The sequence below is a fragment of the Humulus lupulus genome, chromosome 5 (assembly GCF_963169125.1).
Source record: "Humulus lupulus chromosome 5, drHumLupu1.1, whole genome shotgun sequence".
In the NCBI taxonomy this organism is placed as follows: Eukaryota; Viridiplantae; Streptophyta; class Magnoliopsida; order Rosales; family Cannabaceae; genus Humulus; species Humulus lupulus.
Window position 1 is genome coordinate 210,236,597 of NC_084797.1, and position 16,126 is coordinate 210,252,722.

At 33.1% G+C, this 16,126-nt stretch overlaps 2 protein-coding genes across 2 annotated transcripts; one reads left to right on the top strand and one right to left on the bottom strand.

Annotated features, from left to right (window-relative positions):
* Positions 1-559: 559 nt before the first annotated feature.
* LOC133777663 (uncharacterized) lies at positions 560-1,730 on the bottom strand. The gene is made up of 2 exons (XM_062217356.1): positions 967-1,730; positions 560-883 (listed from the first exon to the last, which is right to left on the bottom strand). The coding sequence occupies exons 1-2, from the start codon at positions 1,222-1,224 to the stop codon at positions 560-562; spliced, it is 582 nt and encodes a 193-aa protein (XP_062073340.1). The 5' UTR covers positions 1,225-1,730.
* Positions 1,731-3,476: 1,746 nt separating this feature from the next.
* On the top strand, positions 3,477-5,307 carry LOC133779921 (uncharacterized). Its single transcript, XM_062219817.1, has 5 exons — positions 3,477-3,825; positions 3,911-3,960; positions 4,048-4,279; positions 4,357-4,788; positions 5,216-5,307. Exons 1-5 carry the CDS (start codon positions 3,477-3,479, stop codon positions 5,305-5,307), a joined length of 1,155 nt encoding a protein of 384 aa, XP_062075801.1.
* The last annotated feature ends 10,819 nt before the right edge of the window (positions 5,308-16,126 follow it).

Below are 16,126 nucleotides of genomic sequence, written 5' to 3' on the forward strand. Positions count from 1 at the left end.
TCTTCTTTTTCAATCGTTAAATCTTCTTCACCTTGCCTCACCATTTCTTCTTCCTTCTTCCTCACGGTCTACACTTCTCTGTCAAAAACTCCAGCACAATCAAGTCAAGGTATTTCTCTAACTTTTTTTTTAAATGTTATATTAAACACAAATTTATTAATATTATTATCTGCTTGGAGTGTTGGGAGCGGCACGGAAAAATTCTTATATGTGTATGCAGATGCATCCAATTTTTGATTGATTTCTGCTTTCCATAATTGTTTGCTTGGAAAGAGAGAGATGCAATGGAATGATAGCAAAGATCCATATACATATACAGAGTACTGTAAAAAAAGTAAAGAAAAAAGTAAAAGTAAAAGATCCATATACATATACGAAGTATCGAAGATGATCATGTTTAGGCAATATTTCATTCTTTATACATCACTTAAAAATAGAGTACGCATTTCTGTAAAATTATATAATTTTACAGAAAAAGCAAGATCATAACTGGGAGTTGGAGATGATGATGAAAAAGGTTGAGATCTTTCTTTACCTTCTCCACAAGTTTAATAGCAGATTAGAAGAATTTATTTGATCTGGAACTGCTATTGTGACTAAAATGAATCATATATGATATGGTAGCCGAGAACATCAAACACTTCATTGCAAATCCAAAAGGTTTGGGCCAATAGTGCTTCCACCATTTGTTGTTGGGATCACCATCTTTAAAGTTGTGAAGAACTACAACATCATCATTATCACCAAAACATACATTTAATTCTCTCAGCACATCTGGTGCCTTCCCTTCATAACTCCTCACCAACTCCATTAAAGTTGTTCTGCTTTCTTTCAAACGAATTACAGCTTCATTTTTCTCTCTCTCTTGCCAACACAGCAGCTTCTGCACATCACAACATTGATCATTATAATCTAATATATAAATATATATAATGTAAAAATATAATATTTTATGAATCTTATTACCTGTTGAAACAAAAGGGTGTTCTCAACTTGCTTCAATGAATCTCTTATGGCAATCAAGCTCTGCCTCTCCTCAACTGGGATCTGATCTGCAACATTGCACAAACGACCATGCTTTGAGCAAAACTTGCAGAGCTTAATACTCTGCTCGATTTCGCAGTCGAGCTTACCATTTATAGCCCAAGCTCTCTCAATCAGACATTTCAAGTCTTTATTCAACTCCATCAATGGCCTTAAAAATGAACAATATTGCTCATTCATCTATAATAAATAAGTATAGCCACACCCTTTATAGCTTTCTGTTGCTATTTTATTCTTTGTCTCAACTTTTCTCAGATTTTCCCAGCTTTTCTTTTCTTTTCTTTTCTGTTTTGCTTGCGTGTGGTTGAATGGTCAAGACATTAAGAATATAATGGAACAAATCATTCTAGCCACTTTTTCTCTTTTTAAAAGAGAGAAGAGTTGTTTGTTTAGCTAGAAAAATGAGGGTTAACATGTGAATAATTCATCATCATCACACGTGTGTGCTTGTGTTTGTATATTATATTAAGAAAGGATTTTATGAGGATTAGTTTAATACTTTCAAATCTCAAACATATAAAAATTTAAATAAAAGGGAAAGTAAGAGTAAATAGAAAGAACACACCCAGCAGTTTATTTATCCTTAGTCGAATTGGACACTCCATCTTATCTTACTACAACAAAACAAGAATCTTAATCAGTACAAAAAGTAGTGTATAGTATTTTGTCTAATGAAACAAACAACTTGAAAACCTTATACAAATCTATAATATATCTTATATATATATAGTCGAGTTGGGGATATATTTTGTCTAACAATATCTATAATTAAAATAATTTCATTTATGGTTGTCTGCTCTCTCAGCCGAGAAGTGGACATTAAAAATACAATTTTTACATTCAAAGATGAATCATTTATGGTTGCCATATACATAACAAAAATATCTTTTTAGTTCTTTTATTTTTACTTAATTTTCTCACTTCAAAAGTTGATTTATAGTAACATTTTTACATGTATATGAATGTACATATGTGTGTGTTTTATCTTCTCCCAAGGGATTCTTTAAGAATTGTCTTGAAGTTGGATATGTTGAACTTTAGTTGAATTATTTAGTTTTACATAGATGGTAGTGATTGATAAGAGTTGTTGCGTATATGGATACATCATTTTACTTTTATATTTTTTTTTATACTTATCATTTCACTTTTATTAGATGGAAAATGAAAATAATATTTGCACCAAGAGTGACGTACCAAGAAGTAAAGCAATATGGAATTCAGAGAGTTTGAATTTTTTCTTAGACTTCTGTATCAAAGAGGTTGATGATGGGCATCGTCCTACTACTTATTTAGATAAAGTTGGATATGTAAACTTGATTACAAATATGAAGAAAGCAACTGGAAGAGATTACACTAGACCACAATTGAAAAATAAGTGGGATGGATTAAAAAATGAATGGAAGCTTTGGAAGCAACTCAAGGGAAAAGAAACTGGCTTAGGATGGAATATAAAAAAGAATACAATTGATGCAACCGAAGATTGGTGGAATAGTAAATTACAGGTACATTATAATCTTGTTAAATATTTATATGAAACTAAAAGACTTTTTTTTTCATAAATGTTACATTTAATTAACAAATTTTTTTTGTAGAGTCATCCCGATGCTGTAAAGTTTCGCATTCGGGGAATTGAACCAGAGGTAGAGGAAAAATTAGATAGGATTTTCATGAACACTGTTGCTACATGAGAGTATGCTTGGACACCTTCATCTGGAATAATTCCATCTGAGTCTGAAAAACCTTTTAACAATATTGAAACCTTACATGAACAACTTGAGAGTAGTGACGATGATCTAGAGATGCCTAATATTGATAGATTTCTTAGAGAGAAAAATAACAAGAGATTAGCCGAGCCACTTGAGAAACAAAATAAAGCAATGAAACATGGAAAAGGAAAAATGAAAAAGACAGGGCCTTTAATGATATTTGAACAAATTGGTCGCCTTGCTGATGCTGTGGAGACAAGGAGTAGAAATATTGAAACAGCTAGAAAGGAGAATAGTATTACCGAAGTTATGAAAATTTTAAATTCTTTGCCTGGAATTGAGAAAGGGAGCAGCTTGTATTTATTTGCAACTCGCTTGTTTATCATGAAAGAGAAGAGAGAGATGTTTGCTTCATTGGAAGAACCTGAGTTGATGCTTACTTGGCTCAAGAATGAGCATACTCTGGGATAATTATAATACTATGACTTATAGTAGTAGTAGTATTTATTTTCTAAACTTTGTGTTATGATGTTAGTATATGTTTATTATGTTATTTCTTTACAGACTTTTTTTTTAAATTGCTCTCAAGACTTGGTGTTGTCACTATTTAATATAAATATGCTTTATTATGTTTTTCACTTGCATTTGTTATGAAGACTTTATGGCTATTTGGCATGTATTTTATATACTCTTTAATATACACAGGTTTATTTTAAATTAGAAATAATGGCAGACACGGATGAGGAGATTGAGTTACAATCGGCGTCTATAGCTACATACTTTGTTCAACATTATTATACAACATATATTGACAAGACACCTTGTATGAATTCTTCTCAAACTGGTCATATGTGGTTGATGGAAATATTAAAAGGAAATGAAAGTAGATGTTATAGCATGTTTAGGATGGAGAAAGATGTTTTCATTAAATTATGCGATGAATTGGAAGCTAATTATGGATTTAAGGGTTCAAAGAGAATGTGTGCTCTTGAGATATTAGGCATGTTTTTATTTACATTAGGTCACGGTGCTGGAAACCGATTAACACGAGCGATTCCAACACTCAGGCGAGACAGTTAGTCGATATTTCAACAAGGTTTTAGATGTTTTATGTCATATGAGTGTAGATGTATTAAAACCACCAGACCCATAATTTAAAGATGTTCCTGAAGAGATATTGAAAGATTATAGATATATGCCTCATTTTAAGGTAAGTCATACTTTAAAATTATACAATTTTTTAATAATTTTTTTTCTAACTAGAGTATATTTTAATAATCTTGTATTTTTTTTCTAGAACTGTATTGGCGCAATAGACGGTGTACATGTGAATGCTGTAATTCCACCTGAAGATCAAGTACCATTTGTTGGTAGAAAAGGGATACCAACTCAGAATGTCATGGCAATATGTAATTTTGATATGCAATTTATATATGCATATGCTGGGTGGGAAGGTTCTGCTCATGATACAAGAATTTTCTATACAGCTTTACGTGATTCAACTTCAAATTTTCCAAAACCTCCCCAAGGTTGTCATCTAAACACATTTATAAAATATTAAAGTCTTTATAATTTTGTAATTATATTTTTATATTTTATTTGACAGGAAAATATTATTTAGTGGATGTGGGATACCCACAAATTACAGGTATTTTAGGACCATATAAAGGCCAAAGATACCATCTACCACAATTTCAACGAGGTAGCAAACCTACTGGTTATAAAGAGGTATTCAACCAGGCACATTCTTCTCTTCGAAGTGTTATTGAAAGAACTTTTGGAGTATGGAAGAAAAGATGGAAAATATTAAGAGATATGCCTAGTTATCCATATCAGAAGCAAGTGAAAATAGTGATTGCATCAATGACCTTGCATAATTACATTCGAAGGCATGCAAAACATGATCGACATTTTGAGAAAATTAGAGATACTCCATATTATTGTGTAGAAGATCAAACTAATATTGAAGATGAAGATGAGACAGCTAGAGCTTCAAATTTAAATGAAATGGACAATACTAGAGATCTGATTGCTGCAAGTTTAATGGGATATAATTAAACTATATTCTTATCTATTTTATTTTATTTAAGTTTTGTATTTTGTCGTATCAAATTGACTAAATTTAAATTATTTGTTATGATCAAAATTTATAATAATTTAAAAATAGACAATATTTATGTTGATTTTTTATTTTTTAAAATTTAATTAATCATTTTATTATACGTATATATTAAAAGAATTAAATCTTCTAAGAAATCATTATTATTTTTAATAAAATAAAAAATAATTATAAATATGTTAATATGTATAAATTTATTCAAACAAAATTAGTTAAATACATATGATACCTATTTTGGTCATTCTGTATTTAACAACTATCTAATAATCTAGTTTACCAAACACTTATATACAACTTTTCCAACTCACAGTATTTCTAAAGTTATAATTTACCAAACACTCAGCAGCTTTTTCTCACAGCACAGCTACAGCTGCTTTTTCTCACAGCACAGCTACAGCTGCTTTTTCCCACAGCACAGCTGTACCAAACTGGCCCTGAGAAAAAGATGAGAAAGAAATGTAGAGAGAGATTTTAGGGAAAAAGAAAAAAAGAAATGAGAGGGGGAAAAATAAGTTTTGGTGGATTGAGACAGAAAAAGATAAAGTCACTAGACGGTCAGATATGATGGAGCGTGAAAGTCGCTCGACACGTGGAAGCGTGAGCACTTTATTCAGGTGGCCCTTCAAAATCTCAACATGTTTGCTTTTCTGGAATGGTGTTTGAATGGAATGGAAAAGTAATTCCAAAACTTTGATCATTCCAATGTTTGCCTTGAGTTTTATATAATGGAAAAAGTATTCCAATGGAATGAAATTACGAAATGGAAAAAATTACGATGAATTAGAGTTGTAAATATGAGCCGGATTTTTTAGCATGGTACGAAATTGGCACGAGTCCGAAAGATACGAGTACGACACAATATAAAATAATATGAGTTTAGACCAGGCACGACACGAATCGAAAATTGGTATGGCACGACACGATATGAGCCTGAGCACGGCACAGTACGACAAGCCCGAAGGTACGACATGAAAACACAAACAAACTAGTCCGAAAGCACGACACGATAAAAAACCTGATATTTTGACGTTAATAATGATAATAAATTTGTATTTGTTAATTATCTATAAATTAAAATGATAATAAAGTCTATTATTTTTCTCAATGTTTATATTTTTATAATTATATTAATTTATTTTAAGATTTGTGAGTTCAAAATTTTAGCATCTATTAGTAGATATTCAAATTCTAATAATTATTTTTGATATAATTTTTGGTAAAGTATTGTTAAAAAGTATATAAAAATATCTAAAACTATAATTTAAGCAAAGAAATTTATTTGGATTGGTGGTGCCCAAATTATTCGGAGGCACGAAAATGATGGAATAACTATCTCACTAGCTTCCCATTGGAATTAGGTATCCTTTCCATTTATATTTATATTTTTTTTTATTTTTCCCATTAAAAAAATTAGAGATTTTTACATAAAATATTAATTTTTGCTAAAAAAAATTACGTTTTTAAGGTTAAATATTTTTTTTCTTTCCAATTTTATAGTTTTAAGAAATTTTTTACATTTTTACGATTTTGCTTTTTTTCTTTTTTTTTCACGTTATTTTTAGGTTTTTTTTTTTTTTTTTATGTTTAGTTGGTCCAGTGAGTTGTTTTTCCTAAAAACCATATTTTCATAATGATGAAATTTTGAAAACTTGAGTGCGTATTTTTGAAAAAAATAAATAATCTTAAAAAAATAAAAAAAATATGTGTATTTAAGAAAAATTCTCAAAAAATTATGATGCCCCGAATATAGTCTTCAAGATTATTGTGTATTTGGTGTATATGATTGTATTGTTTTTTTTTATGCATATGTATTTATATTGATTACTAGAAACAAGCAACGTGCAATGCATGTTTGGTTAGTTTTAAAGTTGTAAAAATTGTCTATAATCTTAATAAAAACAGGTTTACTATTTTAAAATATATATATATATATATAATAGAATGAATTATAGTTCTATAGTATATATGACATATAAACACAACATCGACATTGATATATATTTACATGACATATATATAAATTATAATATATTTAAAAAGAAATTAATAATAAAAATAAAATAAGATAGAATAAGTCGTAGCGTAGAGTAGTTTACATACATCAACAATTTTTAGTTTCTAATGTTTCTCGCAATGTCCTTTGGTGAATTTGATGAAGAAAAAAAACTTCAATCACTTGATAAAAAATAAATTATCACACAAATTTATAAGATAAAAAAATGATATGTATGTCTTTATTATTTTTAATTAAATATGATTTAATTATTTAAATTATCATAAAATATCCTTAAAATATCATATTTTAATTAATTAATTAATTAATTTTTGTTTAAGTTTATGTTTGTTCTAATTTTTGAATTTGGCAGTAAGAACAAAAGATTATATATTATATGTTTAATATAGTATTGATATTATACATGGATTTTTAATTTAAGTTTGTTGCTAGTTGATAATAGATTATATTATAATATACGTTTAATATGATATTATTCTAATATGTGAAGTTTAAGTTTAAGTTTAATTAAATTTTATTTAAGTTATAAAACATATGATTTTATTATTTTAAAATAATTCAAAAATGTTCTATTTTAATTTGTTTAATTATTTAATTTTATTTAAGTTTAAGTCATGTGTACAATCTACCATTAAATATAATAATATTATGTTAAATATAAGAATATTCCATTAAAGTTTACAGGAAAAAAAAATTAAAAATTGTTAAAACCAAGAATTTTCGTTATCTATATAATGTGTTTGAGAATATATTATTATTATTCAATATGTAATATTACTTTAATTTATTGAAGATTTTTTTTGTTAATAAATTTAAAAATATTTACAAAATTTAAATAAAAAATATTTTTAGTTTGTTATAATTTAAATAATGATTTTTAATTATACAAAATAATTTATGTATTTATAATTATACAAAATTAAGATATTAATATTATTTTGTTATGTATTTAAAATATAAATATTTTTTAATTTATTTAAATTTTGAATATTTAAAAATATATATATAAAAAATTGAAGTAGGAATGTTTTTGTCAATACATCATTTATTCAATTCTATTCCCATACCAAACCAAACCAAACAATTCTCATTCCAATAGTAAATCAAACATCATAATATCATTCACATTACTATTCTTATTCCATTCTATTACCATTCTAATTCCATTTTACGAAACCAAATACCACCTTAGTTTTTTTATTATTATTAGGGAAATTAGCGACATAAGTACCCAATATTTTGAAAATAATAGAAAGAAAATGGTTGGAACACTTCCCTGAAATTAGGAATGTGTTACACACTAACTACAGCGCATGCACTAATAGGCCTTGGAGGACAGAACCCGCGTATGTGGCAAAATACAGGGATGACTTGTGGCTAGGGGTGAAAGGCCAACAAAGATCGGATATAGCTGTTTTTCCGCAAAATTTATTTCAGTAGAGTGTATGATGTCGATGGCCCGAGGTAGAGCACTCAATGGGCTAGGGTGGCCCCATTTCTCCTTACCAACTATAGGGAAACTCCAAATATAGGCCTAGATCTTTTGTACATACAGACTTTTGGGGTACTAAGATCCAAAGTCGAGAGGGAAACAACACAGATCGTATGCTAAGGTCCCTAAGCAATCTCTCAGTGGAAAAAGAAGTGATCGAGCGATGACAACTAAGAGGTGGGCTTGGAAGCATCCATCCTTTGAAGAAAGTGTAATAGTTCACTGGATTAGCTCCATGGCACCGAAAATGTATCAGAGCTTAAGTGATTCACCGAAGCGACGAGACCTTGAAAGCTGCTTTTGTTGGTTTTTATTGATCAAATCAGAGATTATACGCAGCGGAACAACAATCAAATTGTTAGATTAATCCCATCAGATTTCTAGATCTACTTCTTCACATGTATATATATTGAATCAAGGACATGAACAGAAAAAATTACCTCAGGTCCTTCCTTGCTGCTATCTTTTCGTATGGCTAAATTCCTTGAGATCTCACACCAAGATCTTCTGAAATGTTCTCAGGCACACAAAGAACGAGTGTGGGCTCGCTATACAAATAATATGCAATAAACTATTTATCAGATGTTCTCAACACATGAGATCTGATAAAGTTTGGACCTAGGTTTTTGTGAAGAACAATGACTTTTGTTTATGTCACTGTTCTCTTTCTCTGAGAGAGATTCCTAGATATTTTTCTATCCCTGAAAAATTACGTTCTATGAAAAACTGATATCCAATATTTAATAATATCCAATATGTTAAAATATTTGTTATTTGATCAGTTATCAGATTTTTGTTTAAATAATAATATTTTAATCATATTAAAATATCTCATTATTTATTTAATATTTAAATAACTAAAATTGTGGAATCAAGAGACTGAGTAAACTCTCTTATGCGTATAGCACAGTGCCTGTGCACTGTGCCACACGTGTACCACATGCCTGTGATGGCATGTTATTTTTCTCAATTTTTATTATTATTTAAATACCAAAAATCCCAAAAATAAATTAATTCAAAATTAATTATATTTTTGTTAATCAAATAATTAATTAATTACACATAATTAAACAATAATTATGTTTGATACATAGAAAAATATTTTACTTATCACATAAGTCCTTTTTGCCCATTTTTTGTATTTGCCTTTGACAGTGATTGTTTGAGCCATTTCGGGGACCATGGACGTATAACATTAAGCTCCAATAAATTAAAACTAAATAATTAAACTCTTTAATTATAATAGTTAATTTATTAATTCTGATATTACTTCACTATAAATTCAGAATTGCACTCTTTATGTTATAGATATACTTTTACATAAATCTTTTTTCTTAAGTCGTCCATTGATATAACCATCTTACAATAGTTCAACCCTCTAATTAATTAGTTCATAAATTAGAATGGAAGAATTACCATTTAACCTTTCTAATTTACTTCTTATTCCTTAAGTACCATTAATTCACTAGTGAATAATTAATCTATAATCTAATTATAGATTTGAGCTCAAAATCATTCAGTTCCAAAATTAACCCTTAAGGGAACTAATATATGATCTGTTAGGAAAGATTAGATTCTGTATTGTTGATACATGTTCCCAGCCATCCATGATATTAAATCTCCAAAACAAAAGTCATTAGCCTCATTCTTTGAAGAGACCTTAACGAATGAATCAAAAGATTTAATAAACATGAACAGGAGTTCATGAACACTCAGGATTTAGGTTGATCTATAAATTATCATCAGTTATGATATGAATTACAAGTCTTTATTGTTAAATGGTTTTTGGATAAAGGCTCTAATTCATATCGGTCCATGTCATATATAATCATACTATATAAAGCACATTTACCGAGATGTCTTTCCACATCAATAATCCGAATCTAGATTATTTGTATCATTATGATACTCAGTAAACCATACTTACAACACCAATTAAAGAATTTAATAACTTTAATTTGTTGTTGTTGACTATTTTTATTCATTCATGTGATCTTAATTCTCTCGTACTAATACAAGATCACATCCTCAATAATGAATATGAAAATTTTCTGATATTTACAAAATTATTCAAACAATAATTTAACAATCTAAATATAACAATAATAATAAACCATTGTATTTATTTATTCATAGAAAATCAAATGTCTTTACATGCTTTTAGGACACACTCCTAGCAATCTCCCACTTGTGCTTAAAGCAAGTGAGGCATTTCTCTCAATCCCATATTACGTACATGACCCTCGAATTGCTTTGCTAGAAGCGTCTTCGTGAACGGGTCCGCCAGGTTGTGTTCTGATGCGATTTTCAGAATGGTCACATCTCCTCTATGTACGATTTCTCTGACTAAGTGGTATTTGCACTCTATATGCTTTCCCCTTTTGTGGCTTCTTGGTTCTTTAGAATTGGCCACTGCTCCACTGTTGTCACAGTAAAGAACAAGTGGTTTCTCCACTTCAGGAACTACTTCCAAATCTGTGTAGAAATTTTTCAGCCAAACTGCTTCCTTAGTTGCTTCACAAGCTGCTATGTATTCAGCTTCCATGGTTGAATCAGCTATACTGGATTGCTTAATGCTTCTCTAGACAACTGCTCCACCACCAAGAGTGAATACTGACCCAGAAGTAGACTTTCTACTATCCTTGTCAGATTGAAAATCTGAGTCAGTGTATCCAATAGGTTCGAGGTCACTACCCGAATATACTAGCATATAGTCTCTTGTTCTCCTGAGATACTTGAGAATATGTTTCATCGCAATCCAATGTTCCAAACCTGGATTTGATTGATAACGACTGACAATCCCTACTGCATAACATATGTCAGGTCTAGTACATAACATTGCATACATTAGACTCCCCACAGCTGACGCATAGGGATACTTTCTCATATCCTCTTGCTCTTGTGGTGTCTTAGGACACTGATCTTTGCAAAGAGAAATTCCATGTCTGGTCGGCAATTGACCCTTTTTGGAATTCTCCATAGAGAATCTTTCAAGCACTTTATCAATATAATTTGCTTGTGAAAGTGCTAGGAGCTTGTTCTTTCTATCTCTTAGAATTTTAATGCCTAGAACATAGCTTGCTTCTCCCAAATCTTTCATTTGGAATTTGTCAGCCAACCATTTCTTTACATTTGATAATGTCTCTACATCATTCCCAATGAGTAGGATATCATCAACGTAAAGAACTAAGAAAACCACAATTTTTCCTTTGATGTATTTATAAACACATGCTTCGTCAACATTTTGTTCGAAACCATATGTTTTAATAGTTTCATCAAATGTTAAGTTCCAAGATCTTGATGCTTATTTCAATCCATATATGGATTTCAACAATTTGCATACCTTTTGATCTTGATCCTTCTTTATAAACCCTTCTGGTTGTTCCATATAAATGGTTTCATCAAGGTGGCCATTCAGAAAAGTTGTCTTGACGTCCATTTGCCATATCTCATAATTATAAATGGCAGCTATGGATAAGAGTATGCGAATGGACTTAAGCATGGCCACAGGAGAAAATGTTTCTTCATAGTCCACACCCTCTCTCTGTGTGTAGCCTTTGGCCACAAGCCTTGCTTTATAGGTTTCTACCTTTCCATCTGCACCCCTTTTCTTCTTGTAGATCCATTTGCATCCAATGGCATTAACATTGTCAGGCAGATCTACAAGTTCCCAAACTGAATTGGAATATATTGATTCCATTTCTTGATTCATGGCTTCTTGCCACCTATCAACATCAGGGTCTTCCATTGCTTCTTTAAAAGTCAATGGATCGTCCTTTTCAGTATCTGATACAAGAACGTGTGCCTCATGTTCGTAACGAATAGGTTGTCTCACAATCCTCCCACTACGACATTGCACTGGTTTTTCCTTTTCAGGAATTGTGGTTTCTTTGGTTGTTTTATCATTAACTGATGAAGAGAATGGAGATGAAATATTATCTGTCATTAGTTCCTCTAAAACTACTTTGCTCCGAGGTTTAAAATCATTCATATATTCGTGTTCTAAAAAGGTTGTATTTGTCGAAACAAATACCTTTTGATCACTTGGGCTATAGAAATATCCACCTCTTGTTTCTGGAGCATAGCCCACGAATATACACACTTCAGACCTAGAATCCAGTTTTCCAGATTTAGGTCTTAGCACATGAGCAGGACAACCCCAAATACGGAAATGTCATAAACTAGGTTTATTTCCATTCCATAGTTCCAGAGGTGTCTTTGTCACAACTTTGGATGGAACTACATTCAAAATCTGTGTAAAACTTATGCACAGGTGGTTGAGAAGGCGCTCACAGATGAGAGCGCAGAGAATAAGATCTGACGGGACAATGCAGCCAGAAGAGAGTTTAGGAGGGCAGGGCCTCCATTTGTGGGTTCGTGTAGGGGTGGAGGCCCCAGTGATTAGAAGAGGAAGGCTTTCGATGCTTCCCCAACTCCAGGCCTCGATAGGCGACCACGAGGTATTTGAGTCGGCCGCTAAGGTGGCAGTGAGGCCTGGAGGACTTATCCAGAGTGCCCTAGGGGCAAGAGGCGTCATATGGGGGAGTGTAGGGAAAAAACTTGCTTCTTATGTGGGGCAGTGGGACATTTCAAGAAAGATTGTCTGAAAGCAAGAAAGGAAGAACCCAGAAAGGCGGATAGCTCGGCCCCAGCTCGAGTGTTCGCATTGACTCAGGCAGAAGCTGAGGCTTCACCCCCAGTAGTTACAGGCTAGCTTTTTAGTGCTGGAATGCCTTATACTATTTTGATTGATTCTGGTGCTACACATTCTTTTGTTGCTAGAAGAATTATTGATAGATTGTGTAGACCATGTGATTATTATGCTGTGGGATTTAGGACCTTGTTACCTATTGGGGGGTTAGTAGTATCCAGGAGATAGGTTAGATCACTGCCAGTGACAGTAGATGGCAGAGAGTTGTCAGTGGATTTGATAGAGTTAGTTATGACTAACTTTGACATGATTCTGGTTATGGATTGGTTAGTGAATTATGGGGCAACCATAGATTGCAGAAGGAAGATGGTCACCTTTGGGCTTGAAGGTGAGGATCCTTTTGTATTTGTTGGCACTGTGCATGGACCCCATATACCTATGATATCTGTTTTGAGGGCTAGAGATCTATTGCAAGGAGATTGCATAGGGTTCATAGCCAGTGTGGTTGATACCACTCAGGTCATGCAAGTGAGACCAGAGGAGACTAGACTAGCTATGAGTCTTTGGATGTGTTTCTAGAAGATTTACCAGGGTTGCCATAGCATAGAGAGATTGAATTTGTGATTGAAATGGCACCAGGAACGGAGCCAGTGTCCAGGGCACCTTACAGAATGGCCCCAACAGAGTTAAAAGAACTGAAAGTACAGTTGCAGGAGCTGTTAGATTTAGGTTTTATCAGACCTAATTTCTCACCGTGGGGTGTACCAGTTCTATTTGTTATGAAGAAAGATGGTTCTCTGAGGATGTGTATTGATTATAGAGAACTGAATAAGTTAACAATCAAGAATAAGTATCCTCTACCAAGGATAGATGATTTTTTTGACCAGTTGCAAGGTAAAAGAGTATTCTCAAAAATAGTCCTTCGATCTGGTTATCATCAGCTGAGGGTCAAGGAGGGAGATATACCGAAGACTGCTTTTCGCACTAGATATGGGCATTATGAGTTCTTAGTCATGTCCTTTGGGTTGAATAATGCCCCAGTTGCTTTTATGGATCTAATGAATAGAGTGTTCAAGGATTATTTGGACCAGTTTGTGATTATCTTCATCGATGATATTTTGGTTTATTCTTAGTCAGATTCAGAGCATGAACAAAATTTGAGAATGGTTCTACGGATAATGAGGAAACACAGACTGTTTGAAAAATTCAAGAAGTGTGAATTCTGGTTATCTCAAGTAACTTTCCTTGGGCACATTGTCAGTAAGGAGGGGATTAAAGTGGATCCAGCCAAGGTAGAGGCGATTAGAGATTAGCCAAGGCTAAAGAGTGCTTCAGAGGTTAGAAGTTTTCTTAGATTGGCAGGCTATTACAGACGTTTCATGGAAGAATTCTTAAAGATTTCTACTTCATTGATTGAACTGACATGCAAGAATCAAAGATTTGTGTGGTCAGACAGGTGTGAGAACAACTTCCTGGAACTGAAGCAGAGGTTGATTACAACTTCAGTTCTGAGTCTTCCAACAGATCAAGAGAAATTTGTGATATACTATGATGCCTCACATCAGGGTTTGGGCTATGTTCTGATGTAGTCAAGAAAGGTGATTGCTTATGCCTCATGCCAGCTGAAGGAGTATGAACAGAGATACCCTACTCTTGATTTAGAGTTGGCGGTTGTGGTGTTTGCATTAAAGGTATGGAGGCATTACCTTTATGGGGATAAATGTGAGATTTATACTGACCACAAGAGTGTGAAGTACTTCTTCACACAGAAAGACATGAAAATGAGACAAAGACATTGGCTGGAGTTAGTAAAAGATTATGACAGTGAAATCTTGTATTATCCAGGGAAGGCCAACGTGGTAGCAGATGCTTTAAGCTGGAAGGGTCCGGGACATATTTACATTGCGAGGCTGATATCCAGAGAATTAGCAGAGGATATGACCAGAGTTGGCATAGAGTTGCTAGTGGGCCGGTTGGCCATCATTACGCTACAGTCTACGTTGTTGGAGAGAATCAAGGAAGGTCAGTTGGGTGATCCATAATTGATCAAGATTAGAGAGGATGTTCTAGATGGAGTGTCCAGATATTATTCAGTGTCAGACATGGGTTTGTTGAGATACAAAGGTCGGATATGTGTTCCGCTAGACACTGTTATGAGGCGAGAGATTCTGGATGAATCTCATACTACTCCTTACTTTTTGCATGTATCAAGATGTGAGATCGCTGTATTGGTGGCCTGGGATAAAGAGGGATGTAGTAGAGTATGTGGCTAAGTGCTTGACATGTCAACAGGTCAAAGCTGAGCATCAGAGACTAGCCGAGCTATTGCAGCCTCTAGATATCTCAGAGTGGAAATGGGAGGACATCACGATGGATTTCGTGGTGGGATTACCCAGGACTGTTGGTCAACATGATTTGGTTTGGGTTATTGTTGATTGCCACACCAAGTCAGCTCACTTCTTACAAGTGAGGACTGCATATACAGTTGACCAGTACGCAGATCTCTATGTGAGATAGATCGTGCGCTTCCATGGAGCACTGAGGTCGATCGTGTCAAATCGGGACCCCACTTTCACTTCCAAGTTATGGGGAAGTTTACAGAGGGCCATGGGAACACAGTTGAAGTTTAGTACTGCTTATCATCCTCAGGCGGATGGACAATCTGATAGGATGATCCAGATATTAGAAGACATGCTGTGAGCATGCGTGCAGGACTTTGGTGGGTCCTGGAGTAAGTATCTACCTTTGATAGAGTTTTCCTACAACAACATCTATCAGTCAACCATTGGGGTGGCACCTTATGAGATGTTGTATGGTAGGAAATGCAGATCTCCCATTCATTGGGATAAGACAGGGGAAAGGAGATACTTGGGTCCTGAGGCAGTTTAGAGGACCAATGAGGCCATTGAGAAGATTAGAGCTCGGATGCTCGCTTCTTAAAGCAGATAGAATAGTTATGAAGATCCCAAACGTAGGAACGTGGAGTTCTAAGTGGGAGACTATGTCTTCCTTAGAGTCTCGCCATGGAAAGAGGTGAGAAGGTTTAGGAAGAAGGGAAAGTTGAGCCCTAGATTCGTAGGTCCATTTGAGATCCTGGAGA

What these genes read in the sequence shown, in the direction of transcription:
- LOC133777663 (XM_062217356.1), bottom strand. Translation starts at nt 1,224, where the DNA reads ATGAATGAGCAATATTGTTCATTTTTAAGGCCATTGATGGAGTTGAAT. An exon ending in ACACCCTTTTGTTTCAACAG is followed by an intron (nt 884 to 966) that starts GTAATAAGATTC and finishes TGTGATGTGCAG; the next exon opens with AAGCTGCTGTGTTGGCAAGA.
- LOC133779921 (XM_062219817.1), top strand. Translation starts at nt 3,477, where the DNA reads ATGGCAGACACGGATGAGGAGATTGAGTTACAATCGGCGTCTATAGCT. An exon ending in TTTTCCAAAACCTCCCCAAG is followed by an intron (nt 4,280 to 4,356) that starts GTTGTCATCTAA and finishes TTTATTTGACAG; the next exon opens with GAAAATATTATTTAGTGGAT. An exon ending in TAGAGATCTGATTGCTGCAA is followed by an intron (nt 4,789 to 5,215) that starts GTTTAATGGGAT and finishes AACACTCAGCAG; the next exon opens with CTTTTTCTCACAGCACAGCT.